This window comes from Pagrus major, chromosome 14, assembly GCF_040436345.1.
Source record: "Pagrus major chromosome 14, Pma_NU_1.0".
Taxonomy (NCBI): domain Eukaryota; kingdom Metazoa; phylum Chordata; class Actinopteri; order Spariformes; family Sparidae; genus Pagrus; species Pagrus major.
Genome location: NC_133228.1, coordinates 12,954,028 through 12,974,097, shown reverse-complemented (window position 1 = coordinate 12,974,097; position 20,070 = coordinate 12,954,028). Strand labels below are relative to the sequence as shown.

At 44.3% G+C, this 20,070-nt stretch overlaps 1 protein-coding gene across 1 annotated transcript; it reads left to right on the top strand.

The window, feature by feature from the left end:
* Positions 1-464: 464 nt before the first annotated feature.
* yaf2 (YY1 associated factor 2) lies at positions 465-18,775 on the top strand. Its single transcript, XM_073481116.1, has 4 exons — positions 465-619; positions 1,038-1,163; positions 14,334-14,489; positions 14,825-18,775. The coding sequence occupies exons 1-4, from the start codon at positions 594-596 to the stop codon at positions 15,075-15,077; spliced, it is 561 nt and encodes a 186-aa protein (XP_073337217.1). The 5' UTR covers positions 465-593; the 3' UTR covers positions 15,078-18,775.
* The last annotated feature ends 1,295 nt before the right edge of the window (positions 18,776-20,070 follow it).

Here is a 20,070-nt window from a genome sequence, read left to right as displayed (position 1 = left end):
TGACAGTGTAGTTTTGGGGAAGACATTTTTAATAAAAAGATCATTGGCTGATTTTTTTAATGCTAAAACAAACTAAATAAACAAACAGACCTTAAAGGACAACACAAGTGACCTTATTTGCAGCTTATTTATTCACTTATGGGGAAAAAAATATGTCTGAGTTTGTATTATTACTTCATTAATATTGTAAATATTACAATTCTGAGTTTGAGTTTCTTCTCCAAAACGAGATAGTGCCCCTTTAATAAGTGTCTGTTAACTCAGGAAAGTTCCCAACTGTAATCAATTGTTGCCTTACAGTTTGTAAATTTGAATTATGTATTAAAAAGAAAAGAAAAAAAATCTTGGTGCCCAGAAGTACGAGCTTTACAGCGGGTGCGCGAAGGCGGCATAGATTCATCAAGAGGAATGTCAGCCTCGGGAAGTAACCCGGCCTCTGATTGGCCGCGCCGAGTCACGTGACCATTTCCCAAGCGGAGTTTCCACGACAGCTGGAAGCCGAGCGGCACGGGCGCATCGCTTCTTCGGTGAAATAATCGGAAATAACGCGACTTGTGCTCGTCTCAGCACCTCCAGATAAACCCTGGTCTGGCATGGGCGACAAGAGGAGTCCCACAAGGTAACCACCGAGCCGCGGCGTCCGAGATATTCAAGCTAGGAGAGGGGGAGCGGACATCGGGAAAAAAAATGGGTTTCTCCACGGTCTCTCTCTCTCTCCCTCTCCCTCTCTCTCTCTCTCTCTGCGTGTGTGTGTGTATGTGTGTGTGTGTGCGGGGTGTTAAAACCTCATCGCCAATTACAGTGTGGTCGGATCACAGCGCGCTTGCAGATGATTTCCCCCAAATCCTATAGGCTTACCCAGATGTTTGCTATCGATAGCCTTCGTGGATGCGAGCTCAACTCACTCTTGCCTCCTCTCTCGCCCCCTCTCCTCCTCCTCCGTCCCTCTCCTCGACCCCCTTTTTTTCTCTCCTTCATTTTTTAATGTTCTTTTCTTCTCTCTGTTTTTTTTTATTTATTTTTGTATTGTTTTAAAGGCCGAAGCGTCAACCGAAGCCCTCCTCCGACGAGGGGTTTTGGGACTGCAGCGTGTGCACGTACAAGAACACGGCAGAAGCTTTCAAGTGCATGATGTGTGATGTCAGGAAGGGGACATCAACAAGGTAAGGCCGTGGATATGTACGTTACCTCTGGTGTCTTGTGCAAAGGAGGGTGGGGGTGTGTGTGTGTCGGGGGGGGGGGGGGGGCAATTAGTGCATTTGCACCACGAGACAATGGGTATTTAACCCTTCACACTATAAACACACACATGTAACAGGCTGCCTCCTTTTCCTCTCGTGTTCTGCATGGTTTTTGTGTGACAACTACTTTTTCCGTGTTTCCCTCAAACTCAACACTTCTTAATCCTCAGCTGCATTAGTCTCCATGTTCTTGCCCTGGTTGTTGACACTGACCTCTGTAAAATGAGGGAGAGGGGGGGCACACACATCCATCTTGTTGCCCCGGTGATATTTGGGACACACACACACACACACACACACACACACACACACACACACACACACACACACACACATGCATGCTCAAGCATACAAATACACAACATGTAGGTGCACACACACTCTGTGCCTGCTGATGTTTGTCCTGACATTGGTGATTCGAAGCAGGAAATGACTGTTATCCCTGAGTGGCAGTCATTATCAGGATGAAAACACAACAAAGGGTGAAGGACAGGAAGTGTGTGTGTGTGTGTGTGTGTGTGCGCTCGCTCTTTAATGCATCGCCGGTTATTCTCTCTCGCGTTAGCACAACTTTCCCAATGATTTAACTACAACAACAACAACAACAACACATCAGTGCGGTTGTCAGCTTTGATGCCTTTTCAGAATTGTGGGTTTTGCTCATGTTGGTGCATGCATTTGTGTATGCGTGTGCGTGTGTGTGTGTGTGTGTGTGGGAGGGCTAGTTGTGAAAAGAGGTTGTCAGAGCAGCTGCCAGACAGACAGCCATAGCTCATTACTATGCAACAGCTTAATCAGCCTGCTGTCATCAGAGACGCGTGCACACACACACACACACACATACACACACGTGCACGTACAGATGCACTCAACATGCAAATTTCACACATGACTGCATGCATGTTCGTACACAAACACGCTCAAGTGCACAGTTTCTGCTCAGGCAGACGCAGAGAGTGAGCGGCGGCCATGCTGCTGTTGGGTTGGATTGTTGAGAGGACACTCCAGGGACTCTCTCTGTGTGTCTGCGCTTCCGTTCAAAACAAGCGGCCCGCAGCTTCGCCAAGAACCTGTCTGATACCTCGCGTCACCAAAACGCTCTGACACCCTTTTGTCTCACCCATCTGGGCAGTGGGGAAAGTTGGCAAGGACGCAAGGACCCAGAACTCCTCGCTCACACCCCCTGATGCTTGATGACAAATTTAGAAAAACGTCCGTGAGAGTATTTAATCTTAACAACCCACTTTTCGACTGCAGTGCTGCAGAAATAGTTTTTTTTTTTTTTTTTCTTTTCCACGCTCACACACTCACGCCACACGCCAGGCTAATGCCGCAGCAAAATGGCCACACAGGTGGTCGCAGCTGTTAACGAGCGAACACAACAGACAAGCGGATTTCTCGGCGAGCAAGCCGAAAGGTGCTAAAGGGCAAAACGGCACGCGGAATATAAATGTAGGGCATGGCAAAATTCCCTCGCTGGTTACTAAACAAGCATGACTGAGCCATTACTGTGGAGTAATGAATTAATGCCTGACACAGGCGTGGAGAGTCCAGCGTCCCACAGCCTGAAGGTCACAGGTTTGACGGCCAGTGTGGGTGCTGCGAGAGCGGGTTTAAATCAGCTTGTCATCTAACAGCATTAAAACGTCTCTTTTTCCTGACCAGGATCTGTATCGACGCTGCAACTAACAATTTTTGTTCATCGGTGATTGATCTGTTAGTGAGTTTCTCATTTCTTGGTTAGTTGTTCGGGCATTAAAATGTCAGAACACGGTGAAAAATGTCTCATTTTGTCTACAACCCAAAGATATTAATTCATTTATCGCGTAGACGAGATAAAAAACAGAAAATATTCACATATAAAGGGGATCTGTGTAGTGGAGAAGAAATACAAGCTCAGAAATATGTATTGTTCCATAACTGAATAAACAAGCTGTTCTCAGAGGAAAATAAGGTCCCCAGAACACTGTTTGAAGCTAGAAAGGTGGCAGGGTCCGCCACAACAAAGTAAAACAGTATGAAACAGTGTTGTCCTTTAAGGTCAGTTTGTTTATTCAGTCATGAAAATGAAGATAGTTTGTTTATTTAGTTTGTTTAGGCATTAAAAGATCTTTCTCTTCTTGACTTGACTGATGAAATTTCTTCCCCAAAACTCAAAATTGCACCTTTAAGAAGCTGCAATCAGAGAATTTTGACTATTTTTGCTTAAAGAATACTCAAATCTGTAAAATGACAAATCAGCGCCGATCTTTTCAGCAAGCGTTCCAGATGATGGATGCCGAATAAATCCAACATCCGCGGACGTGATGGAGAACTATTTTAGGATGCGGAGAGTTTGAAAGCCGACAGCCGTCGAGAGATAAAGATGACTGTTTTATGGAGGTGAGGCTTCGCAGAGCCTAAAGATCCCTCTGATATGGAGACATGATCTACTGCAGGGACCCCGAAGCTGGCGGCTGATTGAAAGCGCGCCGTCGACTTTGACTGAAGACAGGGATACATCAGCAGGATTGGACTCGCTTATCGGAGGACGAGTGAAATGGAAGAGGGAGACGGGAGTGACAAAGAGGCGAAGTGGCTGATTGACTCGCTAATTCTGTCAGCGGCTCGGGAAAAAACTTGTGCAGCTGGAAAGTCGAATTGAAAGTGCCTTATAGAGGAAAACGCTCCCTGGTCACAAACCTGATGCAGTCGTTTGTGCTTCAGACATATCATACAGCCTCATTACCCTTTAAGACGTCGCTCCTCCTGCCACTCTTTGGGCTCAGTCCCAGCCTTTGAAACCCACCAGGAAGGATAAAAGTCACAGTACAGCGGTGTTGGTGCTTAAAAAGAGGCTGTTTTGATAAGTGCAAGGTCACAGGTTTGAGTCCTGCAGCAGCTGAAATGCCCAGGCAAAAGCGTCCTTGAGCAAGAAACTCGAGGGGGCCTCTCCCAGCGCACCCATTATGACTCATCCTGGATTAGAGTATCATCTTAATGTTTAAACTGTCAGATGGAAGGTGAAGCGCTGCTGTCTCGGAATAAAGCCGAAAATGTCATGTGAAGTGGTGCTGACAGACCCGAATCCAAACACCGCCCTCAGCCAAATACTACTGGGTGTAATAGAGCGGCGTGTGTGTGTGTGTGTGTGTGTGTGTGTGTGTGTGTGTGTGTGACCTTCTCTGGTGTCTCGCCTACACCACCTGCATCTGTTCACCGAGCTGAGCTCTGACAAGCCAGTCGCCACCAGGGAAACACTGGCTGTGTGCATGAGGAGCTTGTTTAGCAGCATTCTGTTTCTACAGGTCAGGACAGTGAGCTCGATCATGTTCCTATCAGTCCTCTCCCTCTCTTTGCCTTTGGCTCCAGTGTTTGTGTTCACTTTCTACCCACCTTTCATGTTGGCTCTCTATCCGACTCCCTCTACCTGCCTCTCTCTCTCTCTCTCTCTCTCTCTCTCTCTCTCTCTCTCTCTCTCTCGAGGAGTTGAACTTAACCCAGGGCATCTCCCAGTGACAGATTGACTGATGTGCAGATTTTGTCAAACAAGCACGAGCCGTTCTGCGCTGGCTGGGTACCTGTCAGCGTTTGGCTTTTTAGATGTTTTTTTATCATCGGCAGCACTAGCTCGCCCTCGCGGTTCATGTGCAGTGCACGCACTAAAAGTTGGGTTGTTCTTGTGCGGTTGGCTCAATTGCAGCTGGTTTGGCCTCTTTACAAAGTGTCGGTTAAGAGTTTTATTTATTTTCATTATTGATTAATCTGTCAAATGTTTTTACAAGTACTTGATTAATCATTTAGTGTCTATTGAATATCAGAAAATTGTGAAACATGCTTCCCAAAACCCAAAGTGACGTCTTCAAATTGCTTCTTTTGTCCAACCAACAGTCCAAAACCCAAAGACTCTTCATTTACTGTCAGAAATGACACAAAAGCAAGTTGGGACCAGCAAATGTTGCTGAAGATTTGCTTGAACAATCACTTCATCATCATCAACAATCATTTACTGACTATCGAAGTAGTTGTTTCGTTGACTAAATCAGTTAATCGACTAATCGTCGCAGCTACATTCTAACCAAAACATAAAAGCAGAGGAAGGACTGAGGCAAGTACCAACACCTTTAAGTCGGGCTGCAGTCAGAAAAATGTCCCCAAACTCCAAGGTGACACATAAAATGTCTTGTTCCAACAATCAGAACGATATAAAACAGAGAAAAGCTGCAAATCGTGGACATTTCAGTGAAATGAAATGAACTGCGATCACAAAAAATGAAAAACAAGGAGCGGAGAGGAAACATTTGTAATGAAAGTGTTGCCATTTAGAAGCTTTTGCACGACTGTGAGATACTGATCAGTCTGCTGGAGCTATCTGATCATGTGAAACAGAAACTGAGCTGTGGCAGACAGTTGACTGCACAATAGGATGATGGATCCTGAATTTGGAATCAGGATGCTGCACAGAACTTCTGCAAAAAAGTAAAGCATTCATTATCCCTCTTTTCTATCTGTTTATCCTCTGGAAAGAGCTGCATTAGTAATAGAAGTGTGTGCAGCAGCCATGGAATAGTAATATATAATGCAATATGTGTATGCATTAAAACGCAGCCTGAAGACAAATGTATCCATTTGAAATGCACAGTGTAAAGTGTGAATTAGCCGTGCTTCCATATTGTTCCGCTGCCTGTGCACGCACTTATTCCAACAAGACTTGAATACAGAGTTTCCCCTTTTGGCGATAAAGTCAGTTACCCATTCCTTACATCTCTGTCAGACATATTATTGGCTTCTCGGCAAGGTTTACACTCCTCCTCACTTTTTACGGCCTTTCACAGGGTCACAATTAAACAAATCCTTTAAAATCAGAAACTAATCTGGTGCTTTGGTAGGCAGGGGTGTGTGGGAGAAAGCCAAACCTTTTAGCAGCTGTGTTAATGTTGGTGTTGTTAATTACCCAATCTGATTACACAAAATGTGCAAACTAGCAGAGAGCAACACATTCGACTCGCCTCGGAGTCGGAGTGTGTACTCATTCACCTTAAGTGCTAATAATCGAAATGCTGGGGTTGTTATGTGCTGTTGTGCAACACCTTTGGTGCTACATATCAGTGTCACATACTCAGAAAAGTGGAGGGATTAATGAAACACATCCAGCCTTTTTTGTTCGTGTGTGTTCTTCATGAGCGATTGTGGCTCAGTTCCTTTTTCTTCCCCTCGTTTTCAAGTGCCCCCTCGCCCCTCAGGACAGAGTCACAAGGGGTAGCGGTTGAAATCTCCAGTATGCCGTCTTCAGCTGTGGTGATTTGTGTTGTGTTACCGTGGCAAACCTGGTATTATCACAATGCCATTTGCCATTTATTTGATGGAGATGGAAGAGCTTGGACGGTCACAATTTGTTCACCACTATCAAGTCACCAAATAAGCAATAACATCACTTCATTACCTGGCAACTAGCGGTGCTTCATAGGGCTAACATTAGCAACAAATGCTTCTACCTCTACAATCAAAGTGCGGGGAACGCAACATTGAAATTAGGGTTGGGCTGATTTAAAAAATTGCAAACCGATTGGGTGATACCGAAATTCACCTTTTAGATGTGGCACGAGACAAGCTACAAGACGGGTGTAGCGGCACTACAGTCCATCAGGGCAACTGCGACACGCCCCCTTCCTAACCCTACCTAATTCTAATTGAAATACATCAAAATGTTGGACTGTTATCCACAAATCAGCAATAACAATGTAACGTTAGCTCGCTAGCTACTTAGCTACCAAACAAAAGCATAGTAGCAACTGTTTTTATGCCTGTTTTTAAGGAAAGGACCACAATACGTGGAACTACAGAGTTCTCATAACCCTGGCATTGAAGTGTATCAGATGCTGATAAAGGTTTCATGAACCGGATCTGCAGGTAGAGAGCCACAAAACATGTTATTTATTTGGAAAACGTACTACAGTAAAGCGATTGATACAAATCTTTAAAAAAGGGTATCACGCGGGTACAACATATGGTACACAGCCAATCAATGTTCACTCATCTCATCTACGTGACAACATCCTCCGTATACGTCGGGCACACTCGGCTCTGTCGCGTGGCTTACTGGTTGTAGCGCTCACACAGCATACAAACACCGTGTGTACACCGAGGACAATGAAGCTGGCTGTTATCACGTCACTGTGGCTCAAGATTATGGCTACGTGATAAGCCTGTAATTACTGCGGTGACACTGATTGCATGACATACTGCTCTGTGTGTGTGTGTGTGTGTGTGTGCAGCCGGGCCTGTATGAGAGAGGAGAATGTGGTGTATAGTGTGGCTAGCGGGCTGTAGAAGGTGTCATAAACCACAGGACGTAGAGAGCCATCTGTCTCTCTCTCTCCTGCACACACACACACACACACACACACGGTGGTAGCATGTACAGGCAGGGAGAGACATTAATCATCGGGTTGGAGGAGCTCCCGGGAGCAGCCTACAACCCGCTGATAGAAAACCTGAAACACACACACACCTACATCTAGATTGAGAGAGTGTTCAACAGGGCATAAAATAAGCTATTTCACAATGATCTTACAATCATCACAGAGCAGTGAGATGAGAGTTGTTTATAGTAGCGCACTCCAGTCCGCTATTTTCAGTCCATCAGCTGTCCTGTGGGCTGTTTGCTCACCACACAATGTACTCGACAAATGTTAGCAAGCAGTCCAAACATCTGTGGAGTTCAGCGCTGCCGTCTTTTGAGTGGAGTGCGTTACCAAACAGCATTTTAGAGAGTAAATGCCTGGAATGATCAGTATAGAGATGGCATTTTTTTTGTGGCCTTTTCTATGGCTTCATTGGACAGGAAACAGGATGAGAGCGAGGGGGATGACATGCAGCCTCTGTACATGCGAGGACGCAGCCTCTGCACATGGGGTGCGCGCTCCACCGGCTGAGCTGCTGGGGCGCCTCTGGAGACACCTATTTTGAGCTTTGAAGATGCATGCATACACAAATATGTATTTCAAAATAAAAGACTTCAAAAGCAAGAGACTTTAAAAGAAAAATACTGCACCGACATCACTGCACCTCATTTGTATGGACCTCCTTGCACCAACACTTGTGTTGTCTGTCCACCCAAAAACATTATAAACCTCGAGTGGTTTCCTCCTCCTTGTGTGGGGATAAACAGTTGGTAGGCATAGTTTGGTAGAAAGTAGGTCTCTGTCAAAATGTGCACAAGGTCCGTGAAGAATCGAGAGTAACTGTGTGGGTATATTTGAAAAAAATTGAGGCCGCAAACCAATCGTTGCTGATTTTAGAGCTGAACTGCAGAGTCCACTGGGGTCAAAACAAATCACACACTTGATTGAGTGTTGTTTAAAATGTATTGAATAGCCTTTGGATTGTGTATCCCATTGTTCGTGGTACATTTAGAAGACTACACCACCGGCGGTTTTTCTGAGTCGTCTTTTTTTGTGTTGTGAATTGTCTGCAAACAGATTCTGGCCTCGTTCACGACCCGCTACACCATCTGTGTCAATTGCTGAGTGTCTGTTTGCTGCGGCATCCGTGACCTGCTTGTCCGCTGTGGCAGAAACTTTGGCGGTCTGGCCAAAACCATTCTGAGTCATAATTCGACCACCTACTGAAATTTTCATGGACAAACATTTGGTCTGAGGCCGTGACCCAATCAGAGCTGGAGGAGATATGTTCTGGTGGTGTTGCTTCTGGGAGTCACAGGCCAGAGTTGGAGGAGTGTGAGGTCAGCGGGTGCAGTGGAAGGAGGATGAGAGTGCAAAAGGGTAGAGAAGAGATAGGGATAGTGTGTGTGTGTGTGTGTGTGTGACATATTTGCAAAGAGGTCAGCCAGAGTTCCCCTGTCAGTGAAATGTGTGAGGGATCAGTGGCAGCTTTTCTGCTCTCCAGCTCCTCCAGTCTGCAGCTCGAGATGAGTTTGTCTTTAAGCTTGAGGTTAAAAGCCAAAGCTGTAAAAGATTTTGAGACGAAGGGCTTTAAAGTGAGAATTATGCTTATTTTATATGTTTGATCTCAACCAAATATGGAAGGAGGGTTCATTGGTATGCCCTGGAAATGTTAGATGAGAATATCGAGTTCATGCAACTTGAGTTGAAGTGAACTGGAAGAAAACAGTTGAAAAGGTGCCACTCACGCTGTATTTCCATTTCACGGTACCTGACTCGCTCTATATTGGTTTTCCATTGGCAATAGTTGTTGATAATACCTTATGTTTTACAAGCTGAGGTTACTGGCGTGCTAACGTTAGCTGCAGCTGCTGCAGGGGACCTGGCTTTCAGGCTGTCAAACACAATACACTCTTTGGCTTTTAGATATATTTTATGTCCGACCCGGTTTTTCCTCAGGTTAGACATGTTGCCCTGGTCAGCTCTGGATTTTGCATTATGAATACTGCAGCGAGTGTTGCCCTGATTCACTGTGACCGGGGTGACGTCTCGCTCGCTCTTTCCCTCTGAAATGTTAATGTTACTCTAAATCTCTGAATTAAAACCCACAAAGTAAAGAGATTGTGATTAACATCCATTGTTTTCTCCCCCCCCCGTCAACAGACAGAATTTTCCACGTTGTCCCTTCTCGTAACGAAGTCGAACATAATTCCCTCATGTGGGACTCCATTAGCCGCTGTGTGTGATAGATGGTGTGAGTGGAGCAAATGTTGTTTGGAACAACAGCTCCAACACGCAGCATTAATGACAGAAAGAATAGGCCGTTACATTAGGCTCAGAAATTCCTGTCGAAATCAATAGACGCGCACACAAACACACACTCGGCCTCCAGATGGAGGCCAGCAGCGAAGGCCTAAGTGCTAAGATAATAACCATCTGATTGGGTTAACAGAGGCAGCTCTGTTTAGGCCTGCTGCTGGGCCTCAACGTAATATTAGGTTGTCCGTCTCCTCTTTCACCTCCAGGTTATTGAACCGGCTCTATTAGTGAAAATCTACTCCACTGTAACACACGGAGAAGATTGGATGTACAAAAATATGTTGATACGCTCTCAGGCACATGCAGCATTAAATAGAAAAGATCACGATTAGTCTCAGGTGACATTTTTCCTTGATCGCACTTCAAGCAAAACATACTAATGAGACGGTAGTAATTGATCTGGTTCGTCTGCAGTAAATTACATAGAAGAGAGGACACATGATGACATCCTGAACAGAAATCAAATAAACTAAAAGGGAAGCTATGAATGAGGGAGTCAGTGAGTCGTCTTGTTTTTTTATTTTTGGATGCGGCAACGTGGCCCGAGGGCGGGACGGTCGACTCCGTTGTGACAGTATCCACTTTGTGTGCGAGCTCCAGAAAGAGAGAGTCATTTCTTTATTGCACTCGGGTAAAGTAGGAAGGCGAGGAGAGCAGCTACCGGAGGACTTCGAGCGGCCTGTGCTTTTATTTAAAGAGGTGTCAGCACTTCTGCAGTGTCGTGCTGCTGACAAGACAGACGTATTAGAGGATCTCTACTGTACATCTCCTCCCCTATCAGACAAGTTATGTAGGCCAAGAGACCCATTTGCATTTCACTCTATCGCTGCATGTTCTGTGGAGGCAATGATAACTCAGGAGGAAGAAGTAAAAAAACTGACTCTGGGAGAGACTCCTTTAAAGCTGGGCCCCAATTTAGGTCATCTCACTAGTGTTTAACAACAGCGGACCAGCAGCCTCGCTTAGATGTATTTCCTCCTTAGAAAACAAGGTAAAAGCCTCTAAATTAAGCTAAATAGGACACCGAGGCTCTTTTTTTGGCAAAAATGTGTCGCATTGCACAAAAACAACTTGGCCTGGTGCTCGGACTAATTTCGCGGATGGATTTTATCAAGTCCAGCACATTTGTACGCTCTGTTCTTGGACTGCGTTGCACCCTTAAAATTACAAGAGCGAGAGCACATTTTTCACGAAAAGCACCTGGAGGCCAGTGTTTTGTAATTGGGATACTTTTCAAAGGGTTCACACACAGGTTAGTACACTTGAGCGGAGCTGTTGTGCAGTGCAACAGAGGCACAGTGCAAGAGCATCCATACAATGCTCAGCTTAAAGGGGAACTGTGGAGTTTTGGGAGATGAAATTAAAACTCAGAAGCTTAATATTAACGATATTAATGAGATTCAGTCAATGAAGATCTGTCTCCTCTGATTAAAATGTCATGCCAAAACGACATAGTGCACCTTTAAAGGAGAAGATCTTGAAAGTTAAAAAAGGTCAATGTCCACACCAACGGAAGCTCCTCTCTCCCACAGAAAACGCTGCTCCCGAAACGCCTCGTCAGTAGTCCCGCCTTTAATTCCGTGACTTTGTGACATCACACTACGTCACCATGTCACACATTCGCATAATTTGGTTTGGCACTTAAGAATTGATGTAGCACAGCTACTCTGCTACACTCAGGCATGTGAGAGCTTACCAATCGGAGCAGACTGGGTATAGAGGAAGGGGGGGCCTTAAAGAGACAGGAGCTAAAACAGAGAGGGGGAATACAGAGCTGCAGCACTGGACAGTACAAGGAAACTGATGTGTTTTTTGAGCATTAAAGCCTGTAAACCTATTCTAGCAGTAACCCAAGATAAATGTATAAACCTGAAAATGAGAATAATACGTCTCCTTTAAAGTCTAAGATACATATTTTATATGTTATGTGCTGATCTGTTGTAATGAACAGCTGTAAAACCTGGCCGATGAATTAAGAAATTAGCTGTTGGTGTTAATATTTAGCTCTAATTGCGGATACGACTGCTCAACATGGCTCCGAAAACACACTGTGCTCTTCTGCTGTTCTCATCATGCCCTCGTGCTTCATCTGCTCACTGCTGTGTGTGTGTGTCTGTGTGTGTGTGTCTGTCTGTGTGTGATTGCGCTTCAGCGTGCCTCGGCGTTGTCTGTTGATTCGTTTATAATGCATGCATACGTTTTCATTTGCACCCAGTTTTGATTTCCACACACCCCTCTGGCTTTTTTGCTGCAGTGTCTCCATGCAGCGATGTGCGCTGGTGCATTCACACATATAAGCGCGTCTGCGTCTGAATGCGTTTTGTGTGCGTGCGCGTGCAAAAATCCGACACTAGATGTGTAGGCCGCCTCAACAGATGGCCTTTTCAACACGCTCGCCTCTCGGCTAGGGCTCTTGCCAGCACCAAACACACACACACACGCACACAGACACACACTCCTGCACAGAAATACGATCGCAGCCTTCATGCATGCAAACTGTTGCCAGACCAATTGCATAATGTATCATTTTTTTTAGACAGCAGACATCCGCGGAGGATGGAAATGTGACTGTGAGGAGGAACATTTAGTTAACCGTGTTCCAGTTATATTTGATTTGAGATTTGCCTGTTAGTGGAGGCCGTGTTAAGAAGGTGTATCATCCTCGGTTATCAGCGAGCCACTGTGTTTCTCTGTCATCAGTAACAAGCCGGGGACCGTAACATATGATGCCATGGCAGCCAAAAACAAATCACTCTGTTTGTGCATTATCTATAATCAAAATCTCAATAAACCATCACGGAAAATATAATTATACGATGACAGAAGCCATTAACGCTACTTAAAGTGATCGTGGGTGGGAAGCCGGTGAGGGATCATGCCCCTGATGCTGCTGCTGACACCATTTATGGCTGTGTACGCTCTCCAGAAAGACTGCAGTGCAGGAGGAATTGGACATTTCACATGAGGGGGGGAAAAGGGAAAACGTGTTGGGTGTGGCATTGTGATAAAAATGTGATGTACTGTGCTAAGACAGAGAGCAGGAGCTACACAAAGGTTGAAGCTGAGAAAAAAAGTTTGAAAGTTTAGAAGCTGATTAGCCAAATAATGTGACCACTAGATATATCAGGTAAATTTAATGTGGTGTTAATTTATTACTTTACACCTTTAAAGATGCGATGCTGAAAAAAAGAACCTTCCAACAGGGACGGAGATGGCCGTGTCAGCTCATGATACTTTGCTAAGCTAGCTAGTAATCTTTTAGCAGGACACGTTTAACTGCTGTTACTTTTTGCACGGTTGGATGAAGCCTCATTCATACAGGATAACTGAATTACTACACTTTTGGGTTGGCAAAATAGATTTTTAAGTCGAAGACACAGGTAGGGAAGAGGTGGGAAATGTAGCTTTAGCTAAGGCTAGCTGTGGCTCTCTCACTAGCTAGCTTCAGCTCAATGGTTTGAGTTTTTAGCTCTGTTCTGTAGCTTTTCAAACTTAAATTTTACGTCTGTATTTATATATTACAAGGGCTGGTCAATATATAAATACTATATTGTTATCCTGACATGAGACTGTATATATTGTCTTAGATTTTTTTTTAACTTACCTGACCGTTCTCCTTTTTTTCTCATACTTTCCTTTACTCACTCAGTCATTATATCCACATTACCAATGGTTATTTGTCAAAAATCTCATTCTGTTAAAGGTGCAACATGTACAAATTGGCCACCTGTTGCTAGCTGCCATTGGCTAGTTAGCTCAGTTAGCCATTCAGCTAGCAATCTCGACTGGAGAAGTGTGTGGCGTTCACACTGCTAACACAAGAACATTGGACTGGGACAGTTAGCATGCTAACAACATTTAATATTATTATTAATATTTTGGTGAAGTTTTGAATGTTTACATTTTGAATCACTTTTCTCCTTTACACAGCATCACACCACTCTTAGTTTCCTGGATTTTCTTGAGCGTTAGCATGCTTGTTTTGAACTCTGTCTGTGTTATTTTTGCACACTTACAATTCCTGTCACTTCTCCGTGCTTACCAAAACAGATCCCAGCTCGTCAGTGTTTGCCCTCCTGAGCGGCTCTAAAAACAAGCCTGTGCAGGTACACCTCATATCTCACAGATGGCTCAATCCCGGGTTGTATTCTGAATGCACTCAGCGTGTGTCGCCCCGTGCTGCCAGAGTTAAGAACACTTGAGCAGCTCCGTCCTAACAAGCGCTGGCAGTGATTATTGGCTCTTGATTGTGGCGGTACGCTAGCATGAAGCCATGTGCTCACCATGATTTTCCCTCTCATTAATCTGCCACACTCTGTCTCTCTCTCCCCCCCCCCCCCCCCCCACACTCTCTCATGTCTATTTCTCTTTTCCTCTCCCCCCGGATCAGGAAACCTCGCCCCGTCTCCCAGCTCGTCTCGCAGCAGCAGGTAACGCAGCAGTTCGTGTTGCCCTCGCAGCCCAAAAAGGAAAAGAAGGAGAGAGTAGAGAGGGAGAAGAGCGACAGAGAGCCGGCGCTCAAGAAGAACAGTCACAAGAAGATGAGGTAAACAAGATCACATGAGGCGGAGGGATCAACGGGAATCAGACGGTGCGGGGATGCATGAATAAACTCAATAGACGGTGTTTATGTTGCCACCTGACGTTAGGGCTGATGTGTTGTCATATATCATAAAATACTTCAAAAGACAGAAGTGAGGAGGGTGGGAAACACCAGAAATAAATTTCAAAGGAGTGTCTGGAAGAAAGATCAAGGCACTATTGGGTAAATCAGATGAAAAGATAGTGTTGTAATAGAAGAGCAAGGGCTGATGAAAACAAAACTCGTCTTAAAATGCTTTTTTTTCTCACTTTTCCCAACCATTTGCACTCGCTCACCAGGCCCAGGTTAAAAAACATCGACCGGAGCAGCGCCCAGCACCTCGAGGTGACGGTCGGGGACCTGACGGTCATCATAACGGACTTTAAGGAGAAGGCCAAGCCCACGTCCACCTCGGCTACGTCGTCCAGCGCCGCGTCCACGGCCGACCACCACAGCCAGAACGGCTCCAGCTCGGAAAACACAGAGAAGGGGCTTTCCCGCTCCTCCTCACCGAGAGGAGAGGGGAGCTCGGTCAACGGGGAGTCCCACTGAGTCAACCCGCTCATGACCTCCTCCCACCACCGGCCTCCACCCACGTCTCATCTGCAAGTTCACGCCACTGGTGGAGCGTCCTGCCTCTACAGCTGTACGATACCGATTTTTTTTTCCCCGCTTCCTTTCTTTTGGATATTTCAGTAGGATTGTCAGAGTTGCCGACACATCCGAGTTGGCGAGTTTAAAGATTCTTCACAGTACCGGAATCCTACATTTAGAAAGCAATACGAAACACCTGAAGTTTTTACTGATCTACATTTCCACTCAGACATTCGGTGTAATCGAAAAGGATCCCACACGCAGTCCAAAGCTCGCCACAAGAATATTTACTAAGACAGTTTTATTCTGACGAGGAACTTCCTCAGGACTGACCTGAGACACGTCTGAGTAATTGTTTGGACAAGCTCTATGGTCCTGCATGGTTTCCTTCAGATGCACCCGCCAAGGTCATCAAGTTTCTTTTTTTTTACGTGTTTTTGTTGAATGAACCTTGCAGCCCCACCCTTCATCTTCATCGGCCGGCAGAGTGACCTCTTCTTCCCCCATGTGGAATCTTTACCTACCTGTTACGAACCTGAACCACCTGTTACACACTGAACCTTTGCTCCTGTTCTTGATACTCTAAGCTTTTACTTCTGGACTGCCGCTGCTGTAGGAGTGACTTTTTGACACAGCATTGTGGCCGTACTGCTACTGGCACCATTTTTTGCTTATTGTTTGGAGCAGGTTGTTAAGTTCAGGTAAAGCTCGTCGTGTCCGTGTAAAGGCACTGGGCAGGTTTTGATGAAAGCCCTCTTTTCAAAGGTGCTGGAAGGTATAATATATAATTTTAAAAGGATAATACCGGTGTCTTGTTTTCTGTTTGTGCCAATAATCAATGCTACCCCTCTTTTTGCTTTATTCCTAGTTTGTTGCGCACATTCAGCTAAGTGGGAGATATAATCAGGGTTTTTGTTTGTCCGTCTTTGCAGAAGTTGATTTTGTACTGTATATAAACAACACCCACAGACCTGCATTAAGTGATATTTTTGGTATAAACATAGAGAACATGTAGAAAATTAGCAACTCTACAGATATGTGCAGCTTTTGGCTCATTACTTGGGTTTTCTGGTTAAAAAAAAAGAAAAGTCTTTCGCAGCTACTAGCTAGCTAGCTAGCTACTAGCCAAGTATGGACCTAACCAGAGTTACAATTTGGGTAAATATTGGATTTGTGCAGCTTTTAGCTAATTTCTGACCCTCAAATACATCAACCATGTCCAGCGAGCCAGTTCAGATATGCTAAGCTGCTGTTAACACTACCAGACCAGCATAAAATGGCAGAAGATTGAAGTTAGCTAGTAGCTGGTAAAGAAAGTATTTTACAGCTACTTGATGGCTAGCTACTCGCCAAGTCCAGACCCCGAACCAGAGCTAAAATCTGGGTAAATATGTGGCTATATACAGCTTTTAGCTCATTACATTGGTTTTCTTACCCTCACAAACAGACGAGCATTAGCGATACCATGCCAGCCTGACATTGCAGAAGATTGAAATAAGCTAGCAGCTGACTTCTTGTACTTATTGTACTTAATATTTGCTAGAAGGCCGGAAACTTAAAATTCAAAGGGATTTGTTTTGTCACGATTCCACCAGACGTGACTGCATCGCGTTCGGCTGTGACAGGGCCCCGGTTGCGAACACATTCTATCTCTCAGGGCTTTGTTTTTATGAGCTAAATTTTCATTCTTGCTGTAACCTCATACAAAAATATCATTTAATGCAGCTTTGAAAATCATACAAGCTCTGTCACCAGTCACTGTCTGCTTCATGATGATGTTGCACCATGGTTATTGTCAATCACATGACTCCCACAGGCTGATTATCTGCGCAGATACGCTAACAATTCTTCAAAGACGTCATATTTCATCAGGTTTCCACTTTTATTGTGCATGCTTTTATGTTCTCGAACTTATTTCCAACCAGGTTCGTGACGGGAGAGTTCGTTTTGCAAAAAAGTAACGCTGATTGCACAAGGGATCGACTGAGGAACTGGCACCTAACTGTAGACGGTAGTTTGAGGGGCTGTAGCTGTAAATGACACCCGGTATTCTCCTTTTAATCTCTGCTGCACAAACAGGGCTGCGCGTTGGAAAAACGAGTGGATGCTCACACTGTTCTGCCCCCACAGCGGACCCAGTCTGGATATACAGCACGGTGCTCGCACAACAGAAAAAAAAAAGAGCTTCGACTTGTGGACATGCACATTTATCAGCTGTATAGGGGATGGGCGCACAGTGTGATGGACTTCAGAGACTGTTTAAACTCCTCCATTTTGATGTAGCAAAGTGGGGGGAGCTTTAGAATCTACTAAACTCCCAGCAGAACAACTTATAGATCAACCTAACTACACAATAACTTATAAAAACCTGTAGAATAATACACAGATGAAATGGATATTTCTAAAAATATTGTACTACAATGTTTTGATGTGGTTGTATTATCCATCATACCAGTGTTATTGTCAAGATTTTTACTTTTTACATTTTAGCACAGATCCTGAGAAACTGTCATGGCATGATAATATTACGGTCTCGGTATATTGTGGGACAGGCTGTGTCTCTTAGTTTGTTAGCATCATTTAATGTGTCGGAGATCTCGCAGGCTCACCGCACTAGCTGGGACTATGTGCGCGTGGAGCCGAGAGAACCGTCCCGACAGACGTTCGTTATTCGGTTTGTGGCAAAAATGGAAAGACACTTAAAAATATGTTGGTGTCACTTGTTGATATTTTTTGATTTGCTTTTTGCTTTGCCATGCTCAATTGTTTTAAAATGTGTGAACTTGTTTATTACATGTCTGAATAAGAAAATAACAAAATTCAAACAAAAGACATGTTGTTTCTTATGCCCACATCTTCATGCATGCTTTGTATTGTCATTGGTTTTTGCTAATCTTTGTTTTTTTTAGCCGGTGAACGACTTAAAGGATGAGTTCGAACCAAAAATGAAAATTCAGCCACTGTCTACTCACCCCAATGCCGATGGAAAGTCCGATAAAGTTTTGCAGTCACAGTTGCAGCAACGTTCTCCTCTACAACTGAAGTAGATGGGGACTTGTTTTAAAACGGGGAAAAAACAACAGAAAACAAAACATAAAATGGCTCCATAAAGCTTGTCCGGCGTAATCAAAGTCTCTGAAAGCTCTGCGATCCAAAATTGATTTGAAAAGACGTTCCTTACACCCTCGACACGCAGTCGAGCTTGTGAAACATTTCGGGATGGGGTGCATGCTAACGCTTTTAGCTTAGCAGCTACAGCAAAGATTTCAGGGGAATCTTAGAGCTTGTGGGGACTTGGATCACGCCAGACAATCTGTATGCAGCCATTTTGTGTCTTACTTCATATGTATTTTTGCATTTTTAAAACAAGTCCCCATCCATCTTCATTTGTTTTAAGAGAATGCTGCAAATCTGTTTCGCTGTGAAGCTCCAGAAATGTTTGACGGACTATAAAACTTCCCCCTGACTTTCGATCGGTGTGCGGTTGAGTAGTTAAAGACTGAATGTTCAGTTTAGGGTGAACTTGTCCTTTAACTGCTGCTCATCTTCAGCACAGTAGGTTCAGAGATTACTGAATCACACTTATGAGTGAAACATCTTCATGACATGATTATATTTAAGGTTTAGACACTAAATAATGAAACATAGATCAGTCAGTTGCTTCATTTTCTCACTGAATGCGAAATGCAGTCGAGCATCAGTTCTGTTGTCTAGTGGAGCCACCTCAATAAAGACGACTAGTCACTTAAAGCCATGAATGGGTCTTTTCAGAGGTGAAATCAATTGAGAGTTGCTGCAGACGGAGGCTGACGGGGGGAGGGAGGGAGAGAGGGGGGAGACAGAGGGGAGAATCAGCCTTGCTTATCGCTCCCACCCTTCCCCCATTTAGGGTCCCGACCTCCTGCTTCTCACTGGTGCATCAAGTGAAGGGGAGCACAACAGAGACACAACCCGGAAGCGTGGCCTCGCCTTCAAAGTAAAAGTATACAAGTAACTCAGGTGGTGGGAAAGGACAGACAAAAAAAAAAAAAAAATTGTGCAATAATTCAGGCAGTAATAGAAATGTGACTTCACACTACAAAGATAATAAAAAGATAATAAAAAAAATGTCATTTAGTAAAATCATAGACTAACTCAGACCACACTAAGTATGTGTTATGGTGCATTACCAAGCCCATCTTTCAGGGGTAGCTGAGTAAGTTTGTCAAAGGTAAAAAATAAAATGGTGAATTTGTTGGAAGGTGACTCAAGACGATGGTTACAGCAAACAGTTTCTCCTTTCCTCAAAATATAGTCTTCAAAAACGAGAGTGAACAGCACAGAAGAGATATCTGAGCCATTTTTAGTGCATATACCTGAATAAACAGGTCTTAAATGTTGTTAATGACCACACTGACCAAGTGCCTACTTATTCAGTTTCTGTTTGCTTTTGTTTAGAAATGACTAAAATGACTTTCTGTCATTAAAATAATTACAGACCTTGAATCTCTCTGACTCGATGCATGAACATGTACCCTCAGTGTAGGAAAGGTAGCTTTCAGTGTTTCCAGTGTGTGGCAAAAGCTTAACAAAAATCCTCAAACATACTTAAAGTAGAAGACAGACATAAGCATAATGTACTGCAGGGTGAATAACACTAACAAAATGTGATCTGCAGCAATTATGTTATGACACAGGTTTCTGTTCAACTGTATTTAGTTTTATTATGTAATCACAGCTACAAAGAATTTATGTGTAATCTTGTATAGTCTTCCGATTTCTTTCTCGTTCATAAACAAAGCTATGATTGTATTTCTCCCAAAACTTAAAAAAATTAATGTGGTGAAAGAGCTGCAGTGTGTCAACATGACCGCCAGAGGGCGCAGTCGCAGCGCCTGATAGCACTTTTATTTTCCAAACCTAGACCGGAAGTGCGCCGCCCCCAGCCTCTAGCTTCGCAGTCCTGATAAAA

What these genes read in the sequence shown, in the direction of transcription:
- yaf2 (XM_073481116.1), top strand. Translation starts at nt 594, where the DNA reads ATGGGCGACAAGAGGAGTCCCACAAG. An exon ending in AGGAAGGGGACATCAACAAG is followed by an intron (nt 1,164 to 14,333) that starts GTAAGGCCGTGG and finishes CCCCCGGATCAG; the next exon opens with GAAACCTCGCCCCGTCTCCC. An exon ending in AACAGTCACAAGAAGATGAG is followed by an intron (nt 14,490 to 14,824) that starts GTAAACAAGATC and finishes CTCGCTCACCAG; the next exon opens with GCCCAGGTTAAAAAACATCG.